This window comes from Anabrus simplex, chromosome 6 (genome assembly GCF_040414725.1).
Source record: "Anabrus simplex isolate iqAnaSimp1 chromosome 6, ASM4041472v1, whole genome shotgun sequence".
Classification (NCBI taxonomy): domain Eukaryota; kingdom Metazoa; phylum Arthropoda; class Insecta; order Orthoptera; family Tettigoniidae; genus Anabrus; species Anabrus simplex.
In genome coordinates, this window is record NC_090270.1 from 173,272,287 (window position 1) to 173,295,785 (window position 23,499).

Below are 23,499 nucleotides of genomic sequence, written 5' to 3' on the forward strand. Positions count from 1 at the left end.
GTATGCCAAAGATCTTCAAGAATGAGATTATGAGGAGTCGGAGGTATTAATTTGCGTTGTTACTTGGTGATTTGAGGTTACTGAATATTTAATTTGAGACATAACATGCCTTCGTTAAGTTGAGATGGATTATGATATATTTTGTAGAATCATCTGTTACTAATATATCTTGAGTAAGGTTAGTTGTGACAGGCTAATGTAGGAGAGGCAGGTATTTGTGCCACATGTATTGCTGAATGAGCAAGTATAATATTCATCTGCGATAATCGGATTTATGTAAAAGGTCATCGGATGGTTTATTCACCATCATTTTGCATTGCCATATACACGTATATGTGGTGATATCTTGAACATCTGAGTGAGAATACTGGGAATATAAGGACTGCCAGACCCCAAGATCTTTTATTATTAATATTTGTTTGTAGAACATTTGTTCAGTGTGGTTAGTAGTAAACACATTTCTTTGTTCTTTCTTTCAGTTTTTAGTAACCACATTGATTTCGTAGTTGTGTATTCTCGTACTGGGAATAGTTTGAAATACGGTCATGTGTTCTAAGAGGTTATTTGTTCTTGCGGTACATTTTGTTGTTGTCAAAATATATTTATAATCATTTTAGACTACCAACGTTGTATTGTGTCCGCTTTGTGAATGCAAAAAAATACACCTACTCAAGCTTCATTTGATTAATACTGAATGGTGCTATTATTTACATTATTTGCGGTTATTAAACTTAACTAAAGTTAAGGTTAAAGGAAGAATCCCACCTTCCAATACTTTTTGTTTTTTTATTAGCTAGTTTATGTGATTACAGACGTACTCTTAGCTTAAAGTCTAGTTGATTGGTTAAAAGATTAGTACACTTTTCGTTCCTCTGGTTTGGAACATCTTCAGCTAAAAACATATAGTATGATATGAAAATTGGCACATATAGATATAAAAAAGCACTAAGGTGATGGTAAGATTAAAAATGTTCCTTCACATTAAAAAACACTCAATAAGTCTATATTCAAATTCATAATAAAATCTGTGTACACGAGTGATCATAAGAGGTGGTCTTCTTTTCTTCAAAATACTGGAAATGTTGCTATTGTTGTTCCATATAAACTCTAAATAACTTAAGATTACAGTGAACTTTAAAATTTAAAATACAGTGACCAGGGGAAACTCCTTGAGAAAAACCGAAGTTGAAGTTAATTCTTGAATAAAAAATTTGAGGTGTTGTAGGGAGTCTGTAATAGAGGTCTTTTTATTACCTCTGACCCCTCGTCTAAGTACGATTTTCAGAAAGAAATCAATCGTATTTACAGAATAGTATGTAATAAGTAATAGGTACACGAAGAACTACATTGATAGGTTAATAATCAAAATAAAAAGTAAACCTCAAACACAGCTGAAAAGAGAACAAAATATAAGGAAAAACTTTGCTACCTTCACCTACAATAACGGTAATATTTATCAAATTACTAACATTTTCAAGAGACTTCTTTTCAACATAGTTTTTGCACCAGTAGTAAGAACCAACAACTAGTATTTAATTACCACAGTGTTACGAGCAATATTCGATTTTCAAATTCACAGGTATATAAGCTGAAGTGCGCAGATTATGATATTTTCTGTATTGGGCAAATGGGAAGGAATTTCTTAGTGAGATGTCAAGAACATGTAAATGCAGAGAGTTCAGCCATGAGCTTACACATGACCAAACATAGTTTCATTACAATATAAAAAAAAAAAAGACTTGACCATCCCTTGACCATCCTATGCACTTTGAACAAAGGCAAATTAATGAATATCTTGGAAATCATTTATACTGAGATTGCCCGAAAACAAAACCCCAGTTTGAATATAAACAAAGCCGGGCTGAGTGGCTCAGATGGTTAAGGCGCTGGCCTTCTAACCCCAACTTGGCAGGTTCGATCTTGGCTCAGTCCAGTGGTATTTGAGGGTGCTCAAATACGACAGCCTCGTGTCGGTAGATTTACTGGCACAGAAAAGAAATCCTGTGGGACTAAATTCCGGCACCTCGGCGTCTCCGAAGACCATAAAAGTAATTAGTGGGATGTAAAACAAATAACATTATTATTATTATTAATATAAACAAGATAACTGTTAACATAAATATACTATTAGAAGAGGTTTCTATTCTGGTTTTACGCAGGAACGTCATCAGAAAGAATCCAGGTAGACATCTCGTACGCTCCTCTCCCATCGGCCTCACTCCCTATGACATTTCCCCTACTTTCCCTTCTACTACCCGTTACATTCGTCGCGCATGCGGAATAGTGAATATTTTGACTTAATTTCTGTATATTCCCTGTCTCCAACACTCTATGACGTGTGTTCCAAGTTGTTCTCTGCAACCTATAGACACCATTTTTCCACAACACCCACTAGTACAACAGGTTTATGACCTTCTAACCAGGTTGTGTGGCACCGGGATCACTTTAGTCTGGCTTTCTAGCCACGTTGGGATTGTGAGGAATGAACTTGCAGATGAATTTGCAAAAGAAACGGTACTTTTACCACCTAGACCTGTGAATGTACCAGCTAGGGATATTCGTTCTCAGCTACATCAAACCATCTCGGCATCCTGGGGATCATAGTGGATAGCTATCCGAACTCTCAACAACCTGAGAGCAGTTAAGAAGACAACTACCCTGTGGCGGTCCTCTTTCCGACCTTCACGGAGAGAGGCCGTAATTTTGGGTGGGCTCAGGATAGGTCATTGAAGTTCTACACACATTTACCTCCTAAAGAACGAAGACCCCCGCAGTGTGTTCTTGTGTTGCCAACTTCCCTGTAGCCCACATCCTCACAGTGTGTGCTGATCTCTCTGGCCTATGATGGAACCTCTGCTTGCAGGAAACACTCAAACTCATACTAGCCAATAATGTGAATACTGCTGATCTCGTCATTCACTTTGTGTGTGAGAGTGGATTAATCAAGCGTATATAAATTTTAAGTGTTCTATTACTCGGGGAACTTACATTCCCTTTTGATATGTTTGTGACATTTCCGGTTAAATTAATTATTTTTTGTTTTATCTTTTAATTCACTTTCAAATTCCTCTGATGAAATAAATGTATTTTATTTTTATTTCCATGTAATTTGTTCAGAGAGGATGATAACCTAGTTGTACTTCTTCTTAAATCAAAAAGCACCACCTTATCACCCATCAGTCATCCATTAAACATAGTTGCCATGTCCTCTCCTAACCATATATTTTGTACTGTTCAGTGTTGTATATATCAGGTAATTGTACAAAAACACAGTATTTTTGCACCTCTACTTGTTCCTTGTCCCTTAATGATTATATCTAATAACATTTCACAGTGCCTATAAGTGTACTGGCAATGGTTGGCTTCTTTACTGTGTTTGTAGATGCATCACTTCTTGACGATGGTTGATTCATATTGATGGTTAACATCGTTTGAATTAGTCGCCTAAGTTGTCCACGGTTAGTTATCATCATTGAAGACGACGGACAATACCATTGGCTGCATTCATTTCATTAATGTGCACTACTTCACGCCAAAATGCCGTTACAGTATCCTGTTTGTTGGCTAAGCATTTCCCACACAATGGCTTCTTCGGTTTAGGAATAAGATAGGGGAATAGGGAGGGTGGGAAACAACGGGTAATTGTGTCTGCTGTGTGTGGTCTAGTTTTGTCATGTATAATTATAGCGTTACCCAACAGTTCTCGACATCTCTCTCACACTGCACAACAAAGTTGATACCAAAGAAATGACAGGTAAAACAGTGCAATTACAGTTCATACTAGAGGAACTGGATGACACACTAAAAAACCTTGACTGTCATTACCAAAATTATTGTCAGCTCTGTCAGTGTGATGGATTTCATCATACCTTACATCTCGTATCGTGTCCACTTCTTTACCTCCATTTGGAAACATTCTTGTGCACATTTTGGTCCTGCTGTAGAATTCAGCACTCTCAAGAAGCAGTAATACCAGTATGCTGGGCCAATTTGATCACAGTCCAGTGCGTGTCTTCTAGGAGGCACTGCTCGATCACAGCCACTGATGCATCTTTGTTACCTGACACAAGATATTCAGTGCGAAGCAGGTTGCCAGTTAACTCTCTACTCTGTCCGAAGGTGCCAACCCAACTTGCTGTTGTATGATAGGGTATAGCACAATTTCCCAATACTTGCTTTAGCTCTGCATGACATTCTCATGCATTGCAGCCGTGGAGAAAGGCTATTTTGATGTACAAGCGCTGTTCACCTTTGGTCACGTCCATTACGCACAGCTGTCAACAGACCACTGATAATGGTATCATGATCATTTCCAGATTGGTGCACTCATACCCCATCTGATGGCAACATTACAAAGGTCGTGTAACATACTTTCCAAGGTATACTGTATAGTTATTTTCATGTTGGCACATTGTCGGGAAATAAAAAATAGTTGCCATGAATCGACCTACGTGTGTGTATATATAACATGGTAGCGCAGATAAAGTGTTGCAGCAAATATGTTTTAAAATGAATAGATGAAATCAATGCTGTGACTTGTGATTTTGTCAACCATCAATTGCCTACCCTCTTGGAAAACATTCTTCTCACTTTGAGAAGGAAATTGCTTAAAGGTGATATAAGAAACAAATTACAAAAATGCTATAAATATTCATACCACTGTAGAAGGATGAGAATTGTGCCTTTTCAGCATCTTGGGAAACATCCCTCTCAGTATTTTTGACATTTAATGCAGTGTCCACATACATTTTTACGATTTCTGCTAATATCCATATTTTTAATTTTTGGGAAGTAAGATCATTTGATTTTTGTTTTCATCTCATATCGTCAACAAGTTATATATTATATATACCGATTATTGAATTACATCGCTTGTTATTCGCTTACAATCGATCTCTTATGCTAGTAAAACTAAAAATATCAATTTGCATTGCTTTGCAATCGATGTATCGATCTTTTTTATAGCTAGCTTAGATATAACTGCAATAGATCTCCTTCCTTGAGGTTTTTACTTGCAGTTCATGTTTGTGCAATACATGTGTAGACCCCAGCAAACTACTTTTGTTCATCCAGCTGCATCTTCATGAAATTACATATTCCTCACTCAATAAGTCATCTTGTTGGGTAATTTTAAACAACAGTTTAGTGAATTAAAAACTGTGCAGTTCTTCTTTGCAGTGCCAGCTCATAACTCTTGTGTTGATAGGTTGTTCTCTTTAATACAAGCATAGTGGATAAAGGAGAGAAATAGACCAACATTTGATTCTGTAAAAGGGATTACAATGGTAAAATTTAATTTTAGACATATGAATTACGATTTTAAATATTTGTGTCAACAAAATGAACTGTTAAAAAAATTCAGTTCAGAAAGAAATACCCATGGGACCTGGGCGCTAAAGTGTTGGTATGTGCGATGTGTGTAATATTTTTATTTTGTTTGTTTCTTATGTAAATATAGCCAACTGACAACTAATGTTTAATTTGGGATTCGGCATTCCTAAGAGCGTGTTGAACAATCCCATTGAGGATGTCCTCATTTTGGGGTTTTGGAATATGGTAATCCTATGAGAAGATAAATGTGTTATCAGCAGCATAGTGCACCCACCACATTTTGCCCAACGAACATGTCAACTGTTAAGCAAGAAAATTTGGTGATAGGTAGATTGGACGTGCTGGACCTGTTGCATGCCCACATCGCTCACCTGATATAACATCCTTGGACCACTTTTTGTGGGGATTCATAGAACAAAGTATGTTTAAATCGCCTACAACCAATGAGGATAAGAAATATTGTTAAATATTAGAGAAAATTTTTCCGAAAGAATCACCAAGTGTTTTGAAGTTAATGGAGGCTATTTGGAGCATTTAATAATGTAATCACGTGGTATGTATTGATCTACTTGTTCATTTATTGGGTAGTACTTTTTTCTGCTACAGTATACTTCACTGAAAATGCTCTATAACTGCTCAACAAATAATTGTACAAAAAAAAATTGAATAAGAGTTGCTTGGTTTATTGAGGAAAACCAGAATATCATACTTTTAATGGTCCATTTTAAAAGTTCTAAATTGTCATCTTTCCCCCCTCGTGCCTTGGGAAAATATTTATCACAGTTTGGAAGCCCTCTTCTACCAATAACATTTGGAAGACAAAGCATTTGGTTTTATCTATTCATTGACTAGATATTCGCCTGTAACACTTTATTTATCTGGGTCTGTATTGTCCCCTTCTCCGGGGTCGCTCAGTCGGCGGAGCGAGAGTCCCAAAAGGGTGGACCGTTCGCAGGGCCGATTATGCTATTAAGGGACAACTTCATAGAATTTATATTTTCAGGACCCTTGGTGACTGGATAGGTGACACAATATAAATGAAAATCAGGGCAAAATAACAACAACGTTTATTAAAAACATAATGGAAACTCAGTCTGGACAAATGCATGAAAGAAAAAAAAAAAATTATTAAATACAATGTGATTTTTGCAATAAAAGGAATATCTCAATCTTTAATGGCTTGTGAATAAATGAATACGACTGTAAGTCCTCGCATGCTTCTGGAGTTAGGTTCCATTGCTTCTCCAATGAAACTCCACCTAAGATTTTACTCTGTAACATCGAATGAATCACTAAATTAGCAAAGCTGTCATTTCCCGTTATAACTCATGTTTAGTCATTTACAGGTGAAATAATTTCATACATTTTGAAGAACAATTACTATTAACTCAGCATTTACTTGTTCAAGAAAATTCCTTGAACATTCATTTCACTCTACCTGTGAAAAATCCTCTAACTCATTTTGTCATCATAAAATTCCTTTACAATTTCATTTTAGCGTTTGGAAATATTTTTACAATTTCTTTGGCATAACTCCCTCTCTCTCGTAGACTACGCTTGACTGTATTCTTTCCTTACTCTATTTAACCTTTCTAAATTACCTAGCATTTCATGGATGGATAGAGCATCATGTGATCCTACACGGAATCAACAACAACAACAACAATGCATCACAGTCACAAAAAAAATATACAAGATAAGTTTCCTTGGAATGATAAAAGTAAATGACACCAAATAACCCAATTCTACCAACTGGTTATAAGTACATTTTTATCACACAATGAATCTGTAATATTTATTATTATTATTATTATCCAGTCATTTATCTCGTCTTCCTCTTGGGTTTTATTGAAGATCCTTATAATCATCTGACCAGAATAAAACTCGCTCATGACTATAGTTATGATGATACAGAAAGCCAAATTTCTCTCTCGAAGAATAACCATCACCATCATCAGTGATAAGAGCTCAAGAGCCTCGAAAACATCTAATAACGATTAAGTCGTGTATTATTCATATCAGTGGTTGAGCCAGAAATAGACCTATTATAGTCCCTAAATCCGTACATCCTCATAAATCATTATCGCCATAATCATTCATTACAATCATTGTGACTCATAATACCGTTTAGGCCCGACATGCACCCTAGTAGTCCCATGTCGTCCATTAATGGCGAACTCCATTATCACAATGACCATACAAGTTGAATCTCAACAACTCTTACATTATCCGACCTTTACTATTTTGATCATTATTATTATTACTATTATCCTATAATGGCTCCTAGATCGTTCTCTCGAAGAATATTTCTAACATTCGTCGTTCACTTTCCCTTCTACCATCAATCACTACACATGACTAACAGGGTTTTAAAACTACGATTTAATTATAGTTTACTCCTACATTTAATCATATCTTCATTTACTATTTTTATGAGTTTAATTTACTCTTATTATTATTATTATTATTATTATGATTGTTAGTAGACCTTACTCCCTTAAATCACTTTCGAAGATCATAATCATTCACTCTTGTCAACTCGAGAACAACTGGGATTATTCATCATCACGTCCAAAAATAAAATTATCATTATTCCAAGAAAATGCAAAGATAGAACAATATTGAAATTACAAATCAACGAAGTAAGGAATGCTCTCCCATCACCATTACATACAAAATTACTAAGGAAACTACTTTACTCTACGCAAGAATACAATCTAGTCATCTACTAAAAGAGAAGAAATTTTACAAGGGTACTCATATTTCCGGTGAAAATCCTTGGCGTCGGGATGCTGCTTCAGGCGACAACGTCTCTTGCCTCATCTATGGTGGTTTACGGATGTACAAAGTCATCGCGTTGGCGTGCACTCTGGAATTTAGTTCCTCATGACTGTAGCTATATTCAGCGTCTTCTTTTTACTCCAGCAAAGTCCCAGAAAATCTCTCGATTTCCCTCTTGATCGCCGCATGTCGACAACTTGGTTTCCTCGGAGATAGCTGAAACTAAAATATTCTATTAGCACAGGGATCCACACTAGCTATAACTCACTAAGTTATGTACAACACTTAACTTGGCGCAACGATGTACTTTAGGTCCATTATTACTATAAGCTTCGTCTTCTGAACACATTCATTAAGTTACGATACGCCTTAGGCTGACAAATAATAGGGCTGACTATTATGATGATTAAATAAAGGTTAGATTTCCTCTCGCCTATCCACTTGAGATCGTGATTTCCTTTCATAATGTCCAATGGAACATTCCTAAAGCTTCTATGGCAAGAATCGGCTTTAATGAGCACGCTGACTGTCTGCGGTTTAACATTTTCCACCCGGGAGAATGTACAACTGTAATAAGCTCGCTGGATACTGCGTTGAGCTAACAATGAATTACACTGGCATTCAAGTAATGTAATGATCGTGCCCTACAAGGATTACACTAGTATTCACGTCGTCTGAACATATTCTTCTTTCCCGTAGAGAATACACGGTTCGACTTCTCGTAAGAAACAACTGTCCGACGTGCTCTTGAAAAACTGTTCTGGCCGTCGTCTCGTAAAATTTTTCTTGAACTGTTCTGACGTTCTTACCCAAGAACTTCCTTCGACTTAGTTCCAGAACAATCCTAATATTTCCAGCACTTTCCTCAATTTCTATTGGCTGGTAATCGACCTGCGCCATAGCTCGTCCTTGACCGCTACGAGTGGATTTTATGAGAACATTTCTCCTCCCCTTTGTCGTCTGCCGGTGTCATGACGTAACTGCGCTCTGGTCGCCCTCGATCAGCTGTTGACCTAGTTTCGGCCGGCTCGCTCTCGCACAACTGTGTCACAGCTGGTACACGCGCACTCGTAAGCAATGCTCCGTAATAAATATTCCCAGCTTTCTCAAATTAACTGAGGTACCATTTAGACGGGTACATAATCCCCCTTGGTTGATTTAGGATTTAATTAGCAGATTAAATCATAACAGCTCAGTTTACTTTCTAAATGTACACGGAAAATGTGCACCATTACAGCTCCTTTTCAAGATTAATTTCTAGGATTTCTCCGGAACTGGTGATAGACGCGTAAATTCCCAGCATTATAAATAGCTCTAAAGTGTCCATCAAAGCTCTCTACCTGGTATGCATTGTTCCCCAAATCTTTAATTACTCTGTAAGGTCCAACATATAAAGGTGCGAACTTCGCGTAGAATTTTTCAACAGGACTTGAAATAGCGGGTTTACGGAGTAATACGTACTCTCCAACATTTAAGGGACGATGAAATCGTTTCTTACGTACTCTCCTCCGTCTTCTGTTGGCGTGATCTACAAGGTTTTCTCTCGCTTGGAGAATTACTTCCGCATGAGTAGGACGTCTTTGATCCAGGTGTGGAATTACGTTGTCCCAAGTTCGGACGGGATATTGATTGAAATGAATGACTGAGGGAATTAATTTCGTCGCCTCATGCACTGTGTTATTTACCACGTCCATCATTATTGGTAACACTGCGATCCACCTTTCGTGTCTGTTTTTACAATAAATTCTGCAAAATTTTGAAATCTCTTGCATCACCCGCTCAGCGGGATTACTGGCTGGATTCCGGATCGAACTCATGGTGTGCTTGATCCCCATTTCAGATAAGCCTCGTCTGAACTCTTCAGCCGTGAATTGCGATCCGTGGTCAGTCAGCAAGACCTTGGGTTTCCCCATCATAGGAATTATGCTTTTCTTTAATCTCCATAGGATCGATTTTGTGTTCGCCTTCTGAATTGGAAAAAGGGTTAGAAATTTCGAAAACACATCTATGGTCACAATTACGAATTTATGCTTAAATCTACTGGCTGGAATCGGGCCAAATATGTCCATTGCGAATAAGCTTAGTGGTCTCTCTGGAATAATAGGAATAGGTTTTTGCTTAGCAAAGTGTGAGCTGGCTTTCGTTCTCTGACACGTATCACAGGTGCGTATAATTTCACGTACATTCTGGCGGAGTTTATCCCAAGTGAAGGTTTCTTTGATAGTTGCTACAGTTTTATCGAGTCCTGCATGACCCGTAATTCTGTGCACATGCCATACTAAGTCTTCTCGAATTTTCATGGGCACCACGGCCTTTAAATTGACCCTCATGGGGTCCACGAATTGACATAACATGCCCCCTTGGTTGAGATATCGTTTAGCCTTTCTCCTCAGCATTTTGTACCTGGGATCACCTGGTTCGATCTTTCCAGACAAATAATCAATCAAAGGCCTTAAAGTAGCATCTCTTTTCTGCATCTGTGGAAAATATCGTAATTTTCGTAGGAGCTCCAGGTCATCCGGAATTAGCTCGATCCGATAAACCTCGACATCTTCCTCCGGATTACGGCTTAAATAGTCTGCTAACACATTCTGTTTTCCCGGGCAATGCTCGACTTGGATATCAAACTGCTGGACAAAGAGTGTCCATCTCATTACCCTTTCGCTACTCATTGTGGCGCGCGTCATAAACGTCAAGGCATGGTGATCTGTTCGGATCAGTATGGGGAACCCATAAATTATTTTTTTCCATTGCGTCAAAGCGTAAACAATTGCTAACATTTCTAATTCCGTTATAGTGTATCCTTTCTCATTAGGTCGTAATTTCCTGCTTGCAAACGAAATAAAGTCTTTCACGTCCGGTTTCTCTGGATTTTCTTGAAATAGGACTGCTCCCACTCCAACCTTTGAGGCGTCCGTCTGAATAATGAACGGTCGTTCGAAGTCGGGGTAGCTAAGATTAACATTATTCCTTAGCATTTCCTTGGTCTGGATGAAAGCTTGTTCTTCAACTTCCGACCATTTCCACTTCTGGTTCTTTTTCAATAATTCCTGCAATGGCGAGATCGTTCTCGTATAACCCGGGCAAAAATTCGCGTAAAACTGACACATGCCTAGGAATTGACGTACGTGTTTTATCCTTCGTGGACGTGGAAAATCACAAATAGCGGTCACCTTGACGGGGTTGGGCTTAATGTTTCCTCCGTCTATCACATGGCCTACAAACTGGATTTCTTTCTGAAGAAACTTGGATTTCCCTAAATTAATTCTCAACCCTGCTTCTTCTAGATTTGTGAGTAGCTTTTCTAGCTTCATCACGTGCTCTTCAAACGTTTTAGAAGCGATGACGATATCGTCTACAAAACGAGTGGTGAACTCCTTTACCTCCGGCGTCAGGCATCGATCTAAGGCCCTCAATAAAGCTGCCCCTGCATTTTTGATTCCGAAGGGGAGACGAACGAACACATAGGTGTGTTGTCCATACAGGAAACCTGTAAACAGCCTAGACTTTTCTTCCAGCACGATGTGATAATATGAAGACGTTACGTCCATGATTGACAACAAATTCATGCCGGAAAATCTTCGGAGTATATCCTTCACATTAGGCATCCTATCATTCTCCGGAATTAGCCTTTCGTTGACAGCCCGTGCGTCCAAACACAATCTGAGGGAACCGTCAGGCTTAGGAACGATAACAATAGCATTTAAATACGGAGTTCGGGCTTTCTCAATAATACCATCTTTCTCCATCCTCTCAATCACCTTTCCCACTCTATCATAATATTTATCTGGGATAGGGTATACTTTCCTCTTATATGGAGACCAATCGTTGATTAACAGTGTGTATTTAAAGTCTGGAATTACCCCAGGTTTGTCCGAAAATACTACCTTATGTTTTAACAGTACTGATGTAACTATCAATTTTTGTTCAGCCGTCCCTTCAATCTCTTGAGCTTTCATCTCTATCTCTTTTAGGGAAACTTCTTCTTCAGGATCCACTATGTTGTGCTGAATTCGGCCAGGATTTTCATTCTGTTCTTGATTCCAAAGATGGTCCCGCGACGACAATTGGTTGGTGACCAATTCTTGATATGAGATTTTTCCCCCATCTTCCAGGGATACGATCTCTGAAAAATCGTTTTTCCTTAATAAAACTTGATTAGTTTTGAATTTAATTTGAGCTTGATAGTACTCTAAGAAGTCGACTCCCAAAATCATATTGTATTGGATCCGCGACATTACTACAAAAATGTGAGGAAATTCTGAATTTCCTATCTGAAGTATGAGGAAAACCTGCACTTTGCATTCTACGGATTTATCCGGTATGATACCCTTAATCTTCATATTGGATACCGGAATTGATGGTATATCTCCTTTTCCCTGCAGTTCCTGTAAAAAACTGTTGGATATAACGCTAATGGTAGCTCCAGTGTCAACTAAACAGGATACCTTCCTGTCGAACACTCGTGCTGTAATGACAGGTAATTTACCTTTATTCGGGTTGTTGCCCTGGCGTCTTTCTTCCAATAAATCATGCGGTCGTGTGAGCCATGAATCCACCTGAATTATCTCAAAGCAGTCCCCTTGACCATTCGCCAATATTTCGGGTATTTCTTCATTCAAAAATTGACGTTTTTTTTCACCCCTTGACTCCTTCCGGGTTGGCAGACGGTCTCCTCCTCTCCTTTCCGTCTTTTTTTCTCTTCCTGAAATGCGAGGGATTCTGCGCCTGTTACGTCGGGATCTGTATTTTGATTCAAAATAGCTCTTCTCCATATTTCACCTCCGTCTGTTTTCTCCTTGAGTTCCCGGACATGTTCTTTGTTTTCATCAACTGTCCCCCTTGGTTGATAAAACCGATGATAATTTCTTCTTTTCTCGGCGGCATATTTTACTCCTCGAGAAGTTCGGCCAAAATATCGATCTCTTCCTCTTGATCCCATCGAATACGGTCGAAATCCATGGAAGCCCCTCTGTAATCTCTGCTCATCCCTTGTTTCACTCCGTTCGGACCTCTCTTTAGTTTGTACCTCTTTATTTTTCTGTGGAACCACCGTCCTTTCTTTCTCAACATAAGTCGAATTGATTTCCTGACTCAAGGCTCGAGTATTACGGGTATGATCCCTAGACGTCATATCTAGCTGTCTTAATACTCTTTCCAGCTCCATAGCTGTTCGGATGTTCGATGCTATTAATATTCTTTGTACGTCCGGCGGTAACTGTCGAATGATGACTCGGCATAATTCTTCCTCTGGAAGTGGGTCGTCCAATTCTCGAATTTTCCGGATCTGATTTGCGGCGAACTCGGAAAATTTCGTAGGCAGCGTCGAAGCATATCGACGAGCATACCATTCCGTCCTTAAATTGTGCTGAATATCTGTGTTCCAAAATTTGTCGAAAAATGCGACTTTAAATCCTTCGAAATCATCGAAACTGTACCGGAATGCCATAAACCACGTGTGAGCTGACGAATCTAGGTATTTTTCCGTCACTCGTAATTGTCGTTCAGGAGGAATGTCATTATCTTTAAAATATTCTTGTAGGTCCTTAATAAAGGTTTTAGGTGTAGGTCCGTTTTGATTGTTGAACTTTCGGGGTTGATTGTCCTGTAGACGTATAATATTCACAATCTGCGGCCTGTTCCCTTTATCGTCCATTTGATTTAAAGATGCGGTATTATTCTTAGCTCGACCGGAAGTTTTTATCTCCTGTGCTGCATTAGGAGTCGAACAAATGAATCCTGCTTTAAACTGTTGCTCCATTTGTGATTGCCTTTCAATTACGGACGCAGTCACAACTCGTGTGCTGTCACTATGCAATCGCAACGTTTGTAGTTCCGTTGTCATATTTGATATTTCGTCTGACATCCCCTTTATTTTATCCTCCATTTGTCCTACTAACCCACGGGACGCAAGAAGTTCGTGTTCCACCTTGGATACAACTTCTCCGATAGCTTTCTTATTGTCATTTACAGCTGTTTTCAGACCTTCTACTTCATCAGTAATGAGTTCTTTGCTCATCCGAACTTCCTGTCTGACCCCCTTGTCGACCTGAATTATACTATCACATACTTCCTTAAATCGTTTAGTCCACCTCAATTGCGCATCGGTCGTATTTTCTTTATGCGATTGTATTTGGTTGCTAAGTTCAGAAATTTTCCTTTCCACCTCAGTCTTATGTGTGATCATATTATCCATAATTGATTTCTTGAGCGTGCCTAGCCTCTCAGTAAACTCCTGCGCTACGCTAGCTATCGAGTTTGTAACTGTTCGTTCAATCTCTTGTTTCAACTTCGCCTGACTATCTTTAAAATCACGCGACATCACTTTAATTTCTTGGGTTAACCTAGTCTGGTTGTCTTTGAACTCACGTGACATCTGTGCTTGACTCTCCTTAAACTCAGTCCTAATAGAATCAACACTAGCCTTAGTTTCCGCTCTCATTTCTGATTGATTACGTTCAAGTCTTTCAATACTAGCTTTAGTTTCGGCTTTCATAGAATCAGCACTAGCCCTACACTCGACCGACATTTGAGATTGCGCAAGTTCAAGTCTTTCAATACTAGCCTTATTCTCAGCTCCCAATTTCTCAGCGCTGGCTCTCATCTCCGCTATCATCCGAGCTAAAGTATCCAAATTCATTACAATTCATAAGCATTGTGCTCGCCAACAACGATGAACCTGTACATCTTTGCCCCATTTGCCTAAATTTCACCGGAAATTGCCAAAGAATTTGTAAAATACAAAGTATGAACTCCACAAGCATGCTCTCCGTACTGTAACAAATAGACCTATACCAAAGCAATGTCCAGCTGTATTATGTCATTACCAACCTTGGTATCTCTACCCATTTAATTGTCACCATTTAACTGAATAAAAATTACCATCTCCTTGCTTTTGCGCCACAATAGTGTTCGCCGAAACAACAAGATCGTAAATATAACAACAACAAAAATATGCCCTGGAAATAACTCACCAAAACGATCAATGCCTAAGCAATGAGGGTTTGGGTTGGCCCTGAAAGTTGGGCGCCACAGAAATATGTCCCCTTCTCCGGGGTCGCTCAGTCGGCGGAGCGAGAGTCCCAAAAGGGTGGACCGTTCGCAGGGCCGATTATGCTATTAAGGGACAACTTCATAGAATTTATATTTTCAGGACCCTTGGTGACTGGATAGGTGACACAATATAAATGAAAATCAGGGCAAAATAACAACAACGTTTATTAAAAACATAATGGAAACTCAGTCTGGACAAATGCATGAAAGAAAAAAAAAATTATTAAATACAATGTGATTTTTGCAATAAAAGGAATATCTCAATCTTTAATGGCTTGTGAATAAATGAATACGACTGTAAGTCCTCGCATGCTTCTGGAGTTAGGTTCCATTGCTTCTCCAATGAAACTCCACCTAAGATTTTACTCTGTAACATCGAATGAATCACTAAATTAGCAAAGCTGTCATTTCCCGTTATAACTCATGTTTAGTCATTTACAGGTGAAATAATTTCATACATTTTGAAGAACAATTACTATTAACTCAGCATTTACTTGTTCAAGAAAATTCCTTGAACATTCATTTCACTCTACCTGTGAAAAATCCTCTAACTCATTTTGTCATCATAAAATTCCTTTACAATTTCATTTTAGCGTTTGGAAATATTTTTACAATTTCTTTGGCATAACTCCCTCTCTCTCGTAGACTACGCTTGACTGTATTCTTTCCTTACTCTATTTAACCTTTCTAAATTACCTAGCATTTCATGGATGGATAGAGCATCATGTGATCCTACACGGAATCAACAACAACAACAACAATGCATCACAGTCACAAAAAAAAATATACAAGATAAGTTTCCTTGGAATGATAAAAGTAAATGACACCAAATAACCCAATTCTACCAACTGGTTATAAGTACATTTTTATCACACAATGAATCTGTAATATTTATTATTATTATTATTATCCAGTCATTTATCTCGTCTTCCTCTTGGGTTTTATTGAAGATCCTTATAATCATCTGACCAGAATAAAACTCGCTCATGACTATAGTTATGATGATACAGAAAGCCAAATTTCTCTCTCGAAGAATAACCATCACCATCATCAGTGATAAGAGCTCAAGAGCCTCGAAAACATCTAATAACGATTAAGTCGTGTATTATTCATATCAGTGGTTGAGCCAGAAATAGACCTATTATAGTCCCTAAATCCGTACATCCTCATAAATCATTATCGCCATAATCATTCATTACAATCATTGTGACTCATAATACCGTTTAGGCCCGACATGCACCCTAGTAGTCCCATGTCGTCCATTAATGGCGAACTCCATTATCACAATGACCATACAAGTTGAATCTCAACAACTCTTACATTATCCGACCTTTACTATTTTGATCATTATTATTATTACTATTATCCTATAATGGCTCCTAGATCGTTCTCTCGAAGAATATTTCTAACATTCGTCGTTCACTTTCCCTTCTACCATCAATCACTACACATGACTAACAGGGTTTTAAAACTACGATTTAATTATAGTTTACTCCTACATTTAATCATATCTTCATTTACTATTTTTATGAGTTTAATTTACTCTTATTATTATTATTATTATTATTATTATTATGATTGTTAGTAGACCTTACTCCCTTAAATCACTTTCGAAGATCATAATCATTCACTCTTGTCAACTCGAGAACAACTGGGATTATTCATCATCACGTCCAAAAATAAAATTATCATTATTCCAAGAAAATGCAAAGATAGAACAATATTGAAATTACAAATCAACGAAGTAAGGAATGCTCTCCCATCACCATTACATACAAAATTACTAAGGAAACTACTTTACTCTACGCAAGAATACAATCTAGTCATCTACTAAAAGAGAAGAAATTTTACAAGGGTACTCATATTTCCGGTGAAAATCCTTGGCGTCGGGATGCTGCTTCAGGCGACAACGTCTCTTGCCTCATCTATGGTGGTTTACGGATGTACAAAGTCATCGCGTTGGCGTGCACTCTGGAATTTAGTTCCTCATGACTGTAGCTATATTCAGCGTCTTCTTTTTACTCCAGCAGAGTCCCAGAAAATCTCTCGATTTCCCTCTTGATCGCCGCATGTCGACAACTTGGTTTCCTCGGAGATAGCTGAAACTAAAATATTCTATTAGCACAGGGATCCACACTAGCTATAACTCACTAAGTTATGTACAACACTTAACTTGGCGCAACGATGTACTTTAGGTCCATTATTACTATAAGCTTCGTCTTCTGAACACATTCATTAAGTTACGATACGCCTTAGGCTGACAAATAATAGGGCTGACTATTATGATGATTAAATAAAGGTTAGATTTCCTCTCGCCTATCCACTTGAGATCGTGATTTCCTTTCATAATGTCCAATGGAACATTCCTAAAGCTTCTATGGCAAGAATCGGCTTTAATGAGCACGCTGACTGTCTGCGGTTTAACATTTTCCACCCGGGAGAATGTACAACTGTAATAAGCTCGCTGGATACTGCGTTGAGCTAACAATGAATTACACTGGCATTCAAGTAATGTAATGATCGTGCCCTACAAGGATTACACTAGTATTCACGTCGTCTGAACATATTCTTCTTTCCCGTAGAGAATACACGGTTCGACTTCTCGTAAGAAACAACTGTCCGACGTGCTCTTGAAAAACTGTTCTGGCCGTCGTCTCGTAAAATTTTTCTTGAACTGTTCTGACGTTCTTACCCAAGAACTTCCTTCGACTTAGTTCCAGAACAATCCTAATATTTCCAGCACTTTCCTCAATTTCTATTGGCTGGTAATCGACCTGCGCCATAGCTCGTCCTTGACCGCTACGAGTGGATTTTATGAGAACATTTCTCCTCCCCTTTGTCGTCTGCCGGTGTCATGACGTAACTGCGCTCTGGTCGCCCTCGATCAGCTGTTGACCTAGTTTCGGCCGGCTCGCTCTCGCACAACTGTGTCACAGCTGGTACACGCGCACTCGTAAGCAATGCTCCGTAATAAATATTCCCAGCTTTCTCAAATTAACTGAGGTACCATTTAGACGGGTACAGTATGTATATACACACACGGGGGGAGGGGCGTGATTAGCTCTGTGGCTTAGCTGCTGGCTTGCCACTCGGAGGGCTGATGTTTGAATCGTGGTCAGTTCTGGGTCGAGATTTTCATCTAAAATTTTATGTTATTTCTGGAAGGGCATCCAGCCCAAGCCAGAATGAGTCTGGGTGGGTCCAGTAACCCCAGCAATAGCTGGGATAAACTGAAGAAAAGTATTTTTTACTACACACACATACTGTTCATATTTCTCGCCCAATCTAAGGCCTCGTCGCCATAAGACCTATCTGTGTCGGTGCGACGTAACGCAACTAGCAAAACAAAAAAAATCTAAGGTCTTTTATTCATTTCAACCTTTGTAGATTCTTTCTTTTGAGTTGCAAATTTGTTTATGAACTTAATGTATCTCTTTCACAGGCTCTGACAAAGCTAGCTTGGAGCAGGGCATCAAAGGATGGTTTGGCAGGTGTCAGTGAACTTGGAGATGTGCCAGACGGTGTCATTACTCGAGGAATGTTGACATGAATTTCATGATTGGTGTTAACTTTGACTGTTTGTAAGATTTGATTTGCCTTCTGAGAAGGTTTTTATCAAAGTATAGTAACTGTGTTTAGCATATTTAAAACGATAATAAAGTTAATATTTGTATGCAGGTTATGTTTTTTAATGAATGCACTTTCTTCCTGCTTCTCTGCTTTTAAAATGAAACCTTGAAAATCTGACTTGTAATGAAAATGAACCCTTGTAGCAAATATTTTATATACTAAATATCTTTTTTTTCTTCTTTTTTTCCTGTAATGGAATTTAAAATAGATCCAAATTTGTAAAGCAAATAATTAGGTGGTGTCGTGTTCCTTCTTCCCCCACCCACATTCCCCAAGATCTCTCCTTCTCTCTTAGATCCACAGGAAGATTCCGACTTGACGGAAAGAGAGACTGTCAAGTTAAGAAATGTGCTTATACATCTGATATAGACAAAGATAGTGGAAATGCCTTTTTTTATACATAATTTCTCTAAAGGTTGAAACAAGTTTTAAAAGTAGTTTGTTAGTCTCATCCTGTTGTCGGGTGTTGTAACCATTTCAATATATTCTGCATGTTGCAAAATATGTTAATCTTTATAGTTTTGTAGGAAGTAACCTTCAGACATGGAGTTGGTAATACTGTTATATGTGGTGTTGGAAAGAGGAAAAAAAGATGAAAATTTGTTGGGGTCAAAACACTTATCTCAGAAAAGAAATCTCTTAACTTACATGTCAAGTTTATATGTTAAAAGTAAATTGCATCGCATTTGCAGCATTAGATAGGTACAATATGTAAGAAGTTTATTTCAGTTCTCGCTGCAGTTGAAGTAATTTCTTTTTAATGTTGCAGGGTTATTAGTAGATGCCGGATGTTGTTGAAATGTCATCTTTTTTCACCTTTGCATTAGATCGTTGCTCATTAGAATAGAATTCATTCAACAATATAACGAAAGATAATTGCATGTTTTTTTGCCAATTTGAGATGATCTGCCATTATCTTTTCAGAAATATTAGTTCACTTTAACTTGCAGTATTTTGGATAATTTTTTGATCATTAATTTTTTTTAAATTCATGCATGTATTCTTTTTCAGACGATAAAATTCCACAAGTAGCAATATTAAAATAACATACAGCCGTGCGGTTGGAGGCGCGCAGCTGTGAGCTCGCATCCGGGAGATAGTGGGTTCGAATCCCACTGTCGGTAGTCCTGGTTCTCTGTGGTTTCCCATTTTTGCACCAGGCAAATGCTGGGGCTGTACCTTAATTAAGGCCACAGTAACTTCCTTCCCATTCCTAGGCCTGTCTTGTCCCATCATCGTCAAAAGACCTATCTGTGTCGGTGCGACGTAAAGCAAATAGCAAAAGGGAAAAAAAAAAAAGCTTTTTCTTACATATGGTTGAAGTTGCTAAAAATCTTTCAATGCCAGCTAAACTGACCAACAGTTGTTTGTGACTAAGAAAGGGTGTGTGTATGTTGGGTATTCAGCCCGAAGGCTGGTTTGATCCTCCACAGCTCCGCCAATAGTTGTCATAAATAACCTAGGCGTCACTGAAGAGGCATACTAGGAAAATGCGGTAGTTTCCTGTTGTTTACCTGACTGAGCCAGAAGTTGCTATTACACATCAGTCTGCCAAGCCCACTGAAATGCGTGCACCAACCGACCCTATGAGCAATATTTTCACACCATTCATAACAGAGACTGGCTGTATAAGGAAAGGCATTACTAGCATCACTCGTACCTCAGTCAAAGCCAAGGATGAGAATTGAGACAGGTCAGTGAAAGTAACAAATTTATTCTAGCCCATACCAGATGACATAGTGCACTGTAAACACTACATATTGCCAGCAAAGGCATTAAGAAAAGCTAAGGGAAGTATTTATGTATATGGATCATGTATTTGCGAGATATGTGCAGGAATACCATACAGAAATCTAATAATTAGGAGAAAGTGTTTCCTAATGGGTCTCAAGCACAAGGAGTGCACCAGCCTTCACACCACCCCTACAGCCAGCCATGCACCACCGCGTACCTCAAGGCCAAGAGAAAATAGAAACGAGAAGGGATTGGAAACAACGGGCAACTTAACTCTCCGGTCTAACTGCGAGCTTTAGCCCCCAAAATTACGCTCAGGCCGCGTTGCGGGCATAGCCCGTAGTAAGGTTTGACAATTCAATAAAAATCGAGAACGAGCTATGCACGCATTCTGGTGGTTACATCGTGTTTCTTCATGTATTAGTTACGAGAGTATTTAAGCAGATGGCAGTATTATATGTCTAAGTTAGAGAATTTACGATCTTTTCGATCAACATGCATCAGTAGATGTCACCAAATAGCTTAATATGATAATAGTGGAAACTCCAGCGAAAAACTGGCGACACCGCTTCTGCGTGCCATCTAGCGGTTCGAGAGGCTAACTACTCTTGCTACTGCTGTCAGCTGTGTACGCCAGAAGCGAATTCTTTGTACTTCAGATAGTTTTGTGCTTGTTATGTATCACGATTTTGGAAATGGCAGGAAGAGGAGTTATTTGTGCTGTGTATGGGTGTTTTCATTACAGAAGACAAAGTGATCGCAAGCCGTTTTACAGATTTCCTAACAACAAAGTGCTGTGAGTATAGGCCTACCTGTTAAATGTTTACGTGCCGGTATTTTTTTCTATTTATGAGAACATACTTTCTTTAAAATATTGTTATGATTAAACCTATGAATTTTATCGATTTTTAGGTGTACTCAGTGGGTGAAGAGCAGAAGGACAGATTTAGATGAAAGGTATGAGGGTATGTTTAGCCACCAGGGTCCTCAGCCATTCTGTAGCTTCTGGAATGCTAGTTCATGTGCCATTCAATTCTTTGCAATAAGTGCTGCAAACACTGCAGAGTTTATAGAAATGTGTGATATTTTTAATTATTGAAGTCTCAGTAGCCCCAAAGAGTACAGGAGACCCTTAAACAATGACTCAGGGCATATGAAAAAGCTGGATGAACAACTCAAAGTTTTGAATAACCGCAAAGGCAACCCTCTCTGTATTCAGGGTTGGATAGACAATATTTCTGCACTGAAACTATTGTGGTCTGAATTATATAGTGATTATGGTTTTCATTATTTGCTAACAAGGAGGCTCACACAGAACTGCATTGAAAACATTTTTTCCATCATCAGAGCAAGAGGAGGTAACAATGTAACTCCAGATGCAACAAAATTTCGCAGTGCCATAAGAAGTGTTATGATAAATCAATTGATCTGTGCTTCTGATGACAGCAATTGTGAATCTGATGTTGCAGACTTTCTACTGACTCCTAATGATGTGATAAAGTGCAAGTTTGATGCTAATGTCACTCGACAGTGTGAGTTAAGTGATCACTGATTATGACTATGATATAATACAGGAAAAATGCAGACAATTATGTCATGGGCTGGGTATGTAGCAAATTTCTCCATGCTGAGTGTAGGGATGTATTGTCATCTTATGATAATGATAGCCGCCTCTGTGGTGTAGTGGTTAGCGTGATTAGCTGCCACCCCCGGAGGTCCGGGTTCGATTCCCGGCTCTGCCACGAAATTTGAAAAGTGGTACGAGGGCTGGAACGGGGTCCACTCAGCCTCGGGAGGTCAACTGAGTAGAGGTGGGTTCGATTCCATCCTCGAAGTGGTTTTCCGTGGTTTCCCACTTAACCTCCAGGCGAATGCCGGGATGGTACCTAACTTAAGGCCACGGCCGCTTCCTTCCCTCAGCCTGTTCACCATAGCAGGTGAGGCCGCCTGGGCGAGATACTGGTCATACTCCCCAGTTGTATCCCCCGACCACGAGTCTGAAGCTCCAGGACACTGCCCTTGAGGCGGTAGAGGTGGGTTCCCTCGCTGAGTCCGAGGGAAAAACCGAACCTGGAGGGTAAACAGATGATGATGATGATGATGATGATGATGATAATGATTATAGCATGGGAAACTTGCACATAGAAATGAAAAAGTATGACAATTCTAAAATTATGTTTCCGAATATTTGTGGGGGAAAGTTAGATGCTAAAATATCAAGAACATTTGAAGATAGTTTCTTTTTAGTTTTTGTTAGAAAGCAAAGATGGGATTAGAAGAAAATTAAATGACAGGTTTTTGTCATTGAATGAATGTAGTGTAGGCTTATGTAACAGCTGTGTAAAATTACTGACTGACAAGTATTTCAAAGTCCTTATAAAGGCATATGTGAATATAACCTATGATTCAACAGTGAAAAATATTGCCTGTAAAAATACCAAGTTTAAAAAGATATTGCATGTGTGATTTGCTCTTGAAGACTGTAGGCCCTAGTCATAACATGACGGTCTAATGCTTTAATTTGTTTTATTCTTATCACTGGTTCATTCAGATCAACATCCACCTTTTTCCTTCCCTATATTATGTTACAAGAACGACGCAAACGTCTTAAAATCAGTATTTCGTTGGGTTGGAAGTCGAAATGTGTAGTGTTTGAATGGCGCGTTATGTTAGTGTTGCCTGCGAGCCGCTAGATGGCAGCACTACGTGCTGTCGCCGCTGCTCTGCGTGCTAAGTGAGGAGAGTTTCCACTATTATCATATTAAGCTATTTGAGTTCGCGCTGGTTCCCGGTGGCGAGTGGACGTGACTATCGGTGCTAGCGTATTAATCGGTATAGTGTGCGAGTAGGTTTGGTGTTGGTAAGGTGTTCAAGTTTCTTCGCTTCCTTGGGAGCGGTGTGGGAGTCTTGTGAGTAACTATATGTATTAATTTCTCAACTCCCTCCGAACCTCATGGCGGAGTCGAGTGG

General features: G+C 38.9%; 1 protein-coding gene across 1 annotated transcript in view; it reads left to right on the forward strand.

The window, feature by feature from the left end:
- The window catches only part of mRpL20 (mitochondrial ribosomal protein L20), a 30,853-nt gene extending 12,010 nt beyond the window's left edge, over positions 1 to 18,843 (forward strand). The window contains exon 4 of the mRNA XM_067150062.2: positions 18,608 to 18,843. Within this exon, the coding sequence (XP_067006163.2) occupies positions 18,608 to 18,715 (108 nt within the window). The 3' untranslated portion in view covers positions 18,716 to 18,843. The remainder of the gene's footprint in view (positions 1 to 18,607) is intronic.
- Positions 18,844 to 23,499: the final 4,656 nt, after the last annotated feature.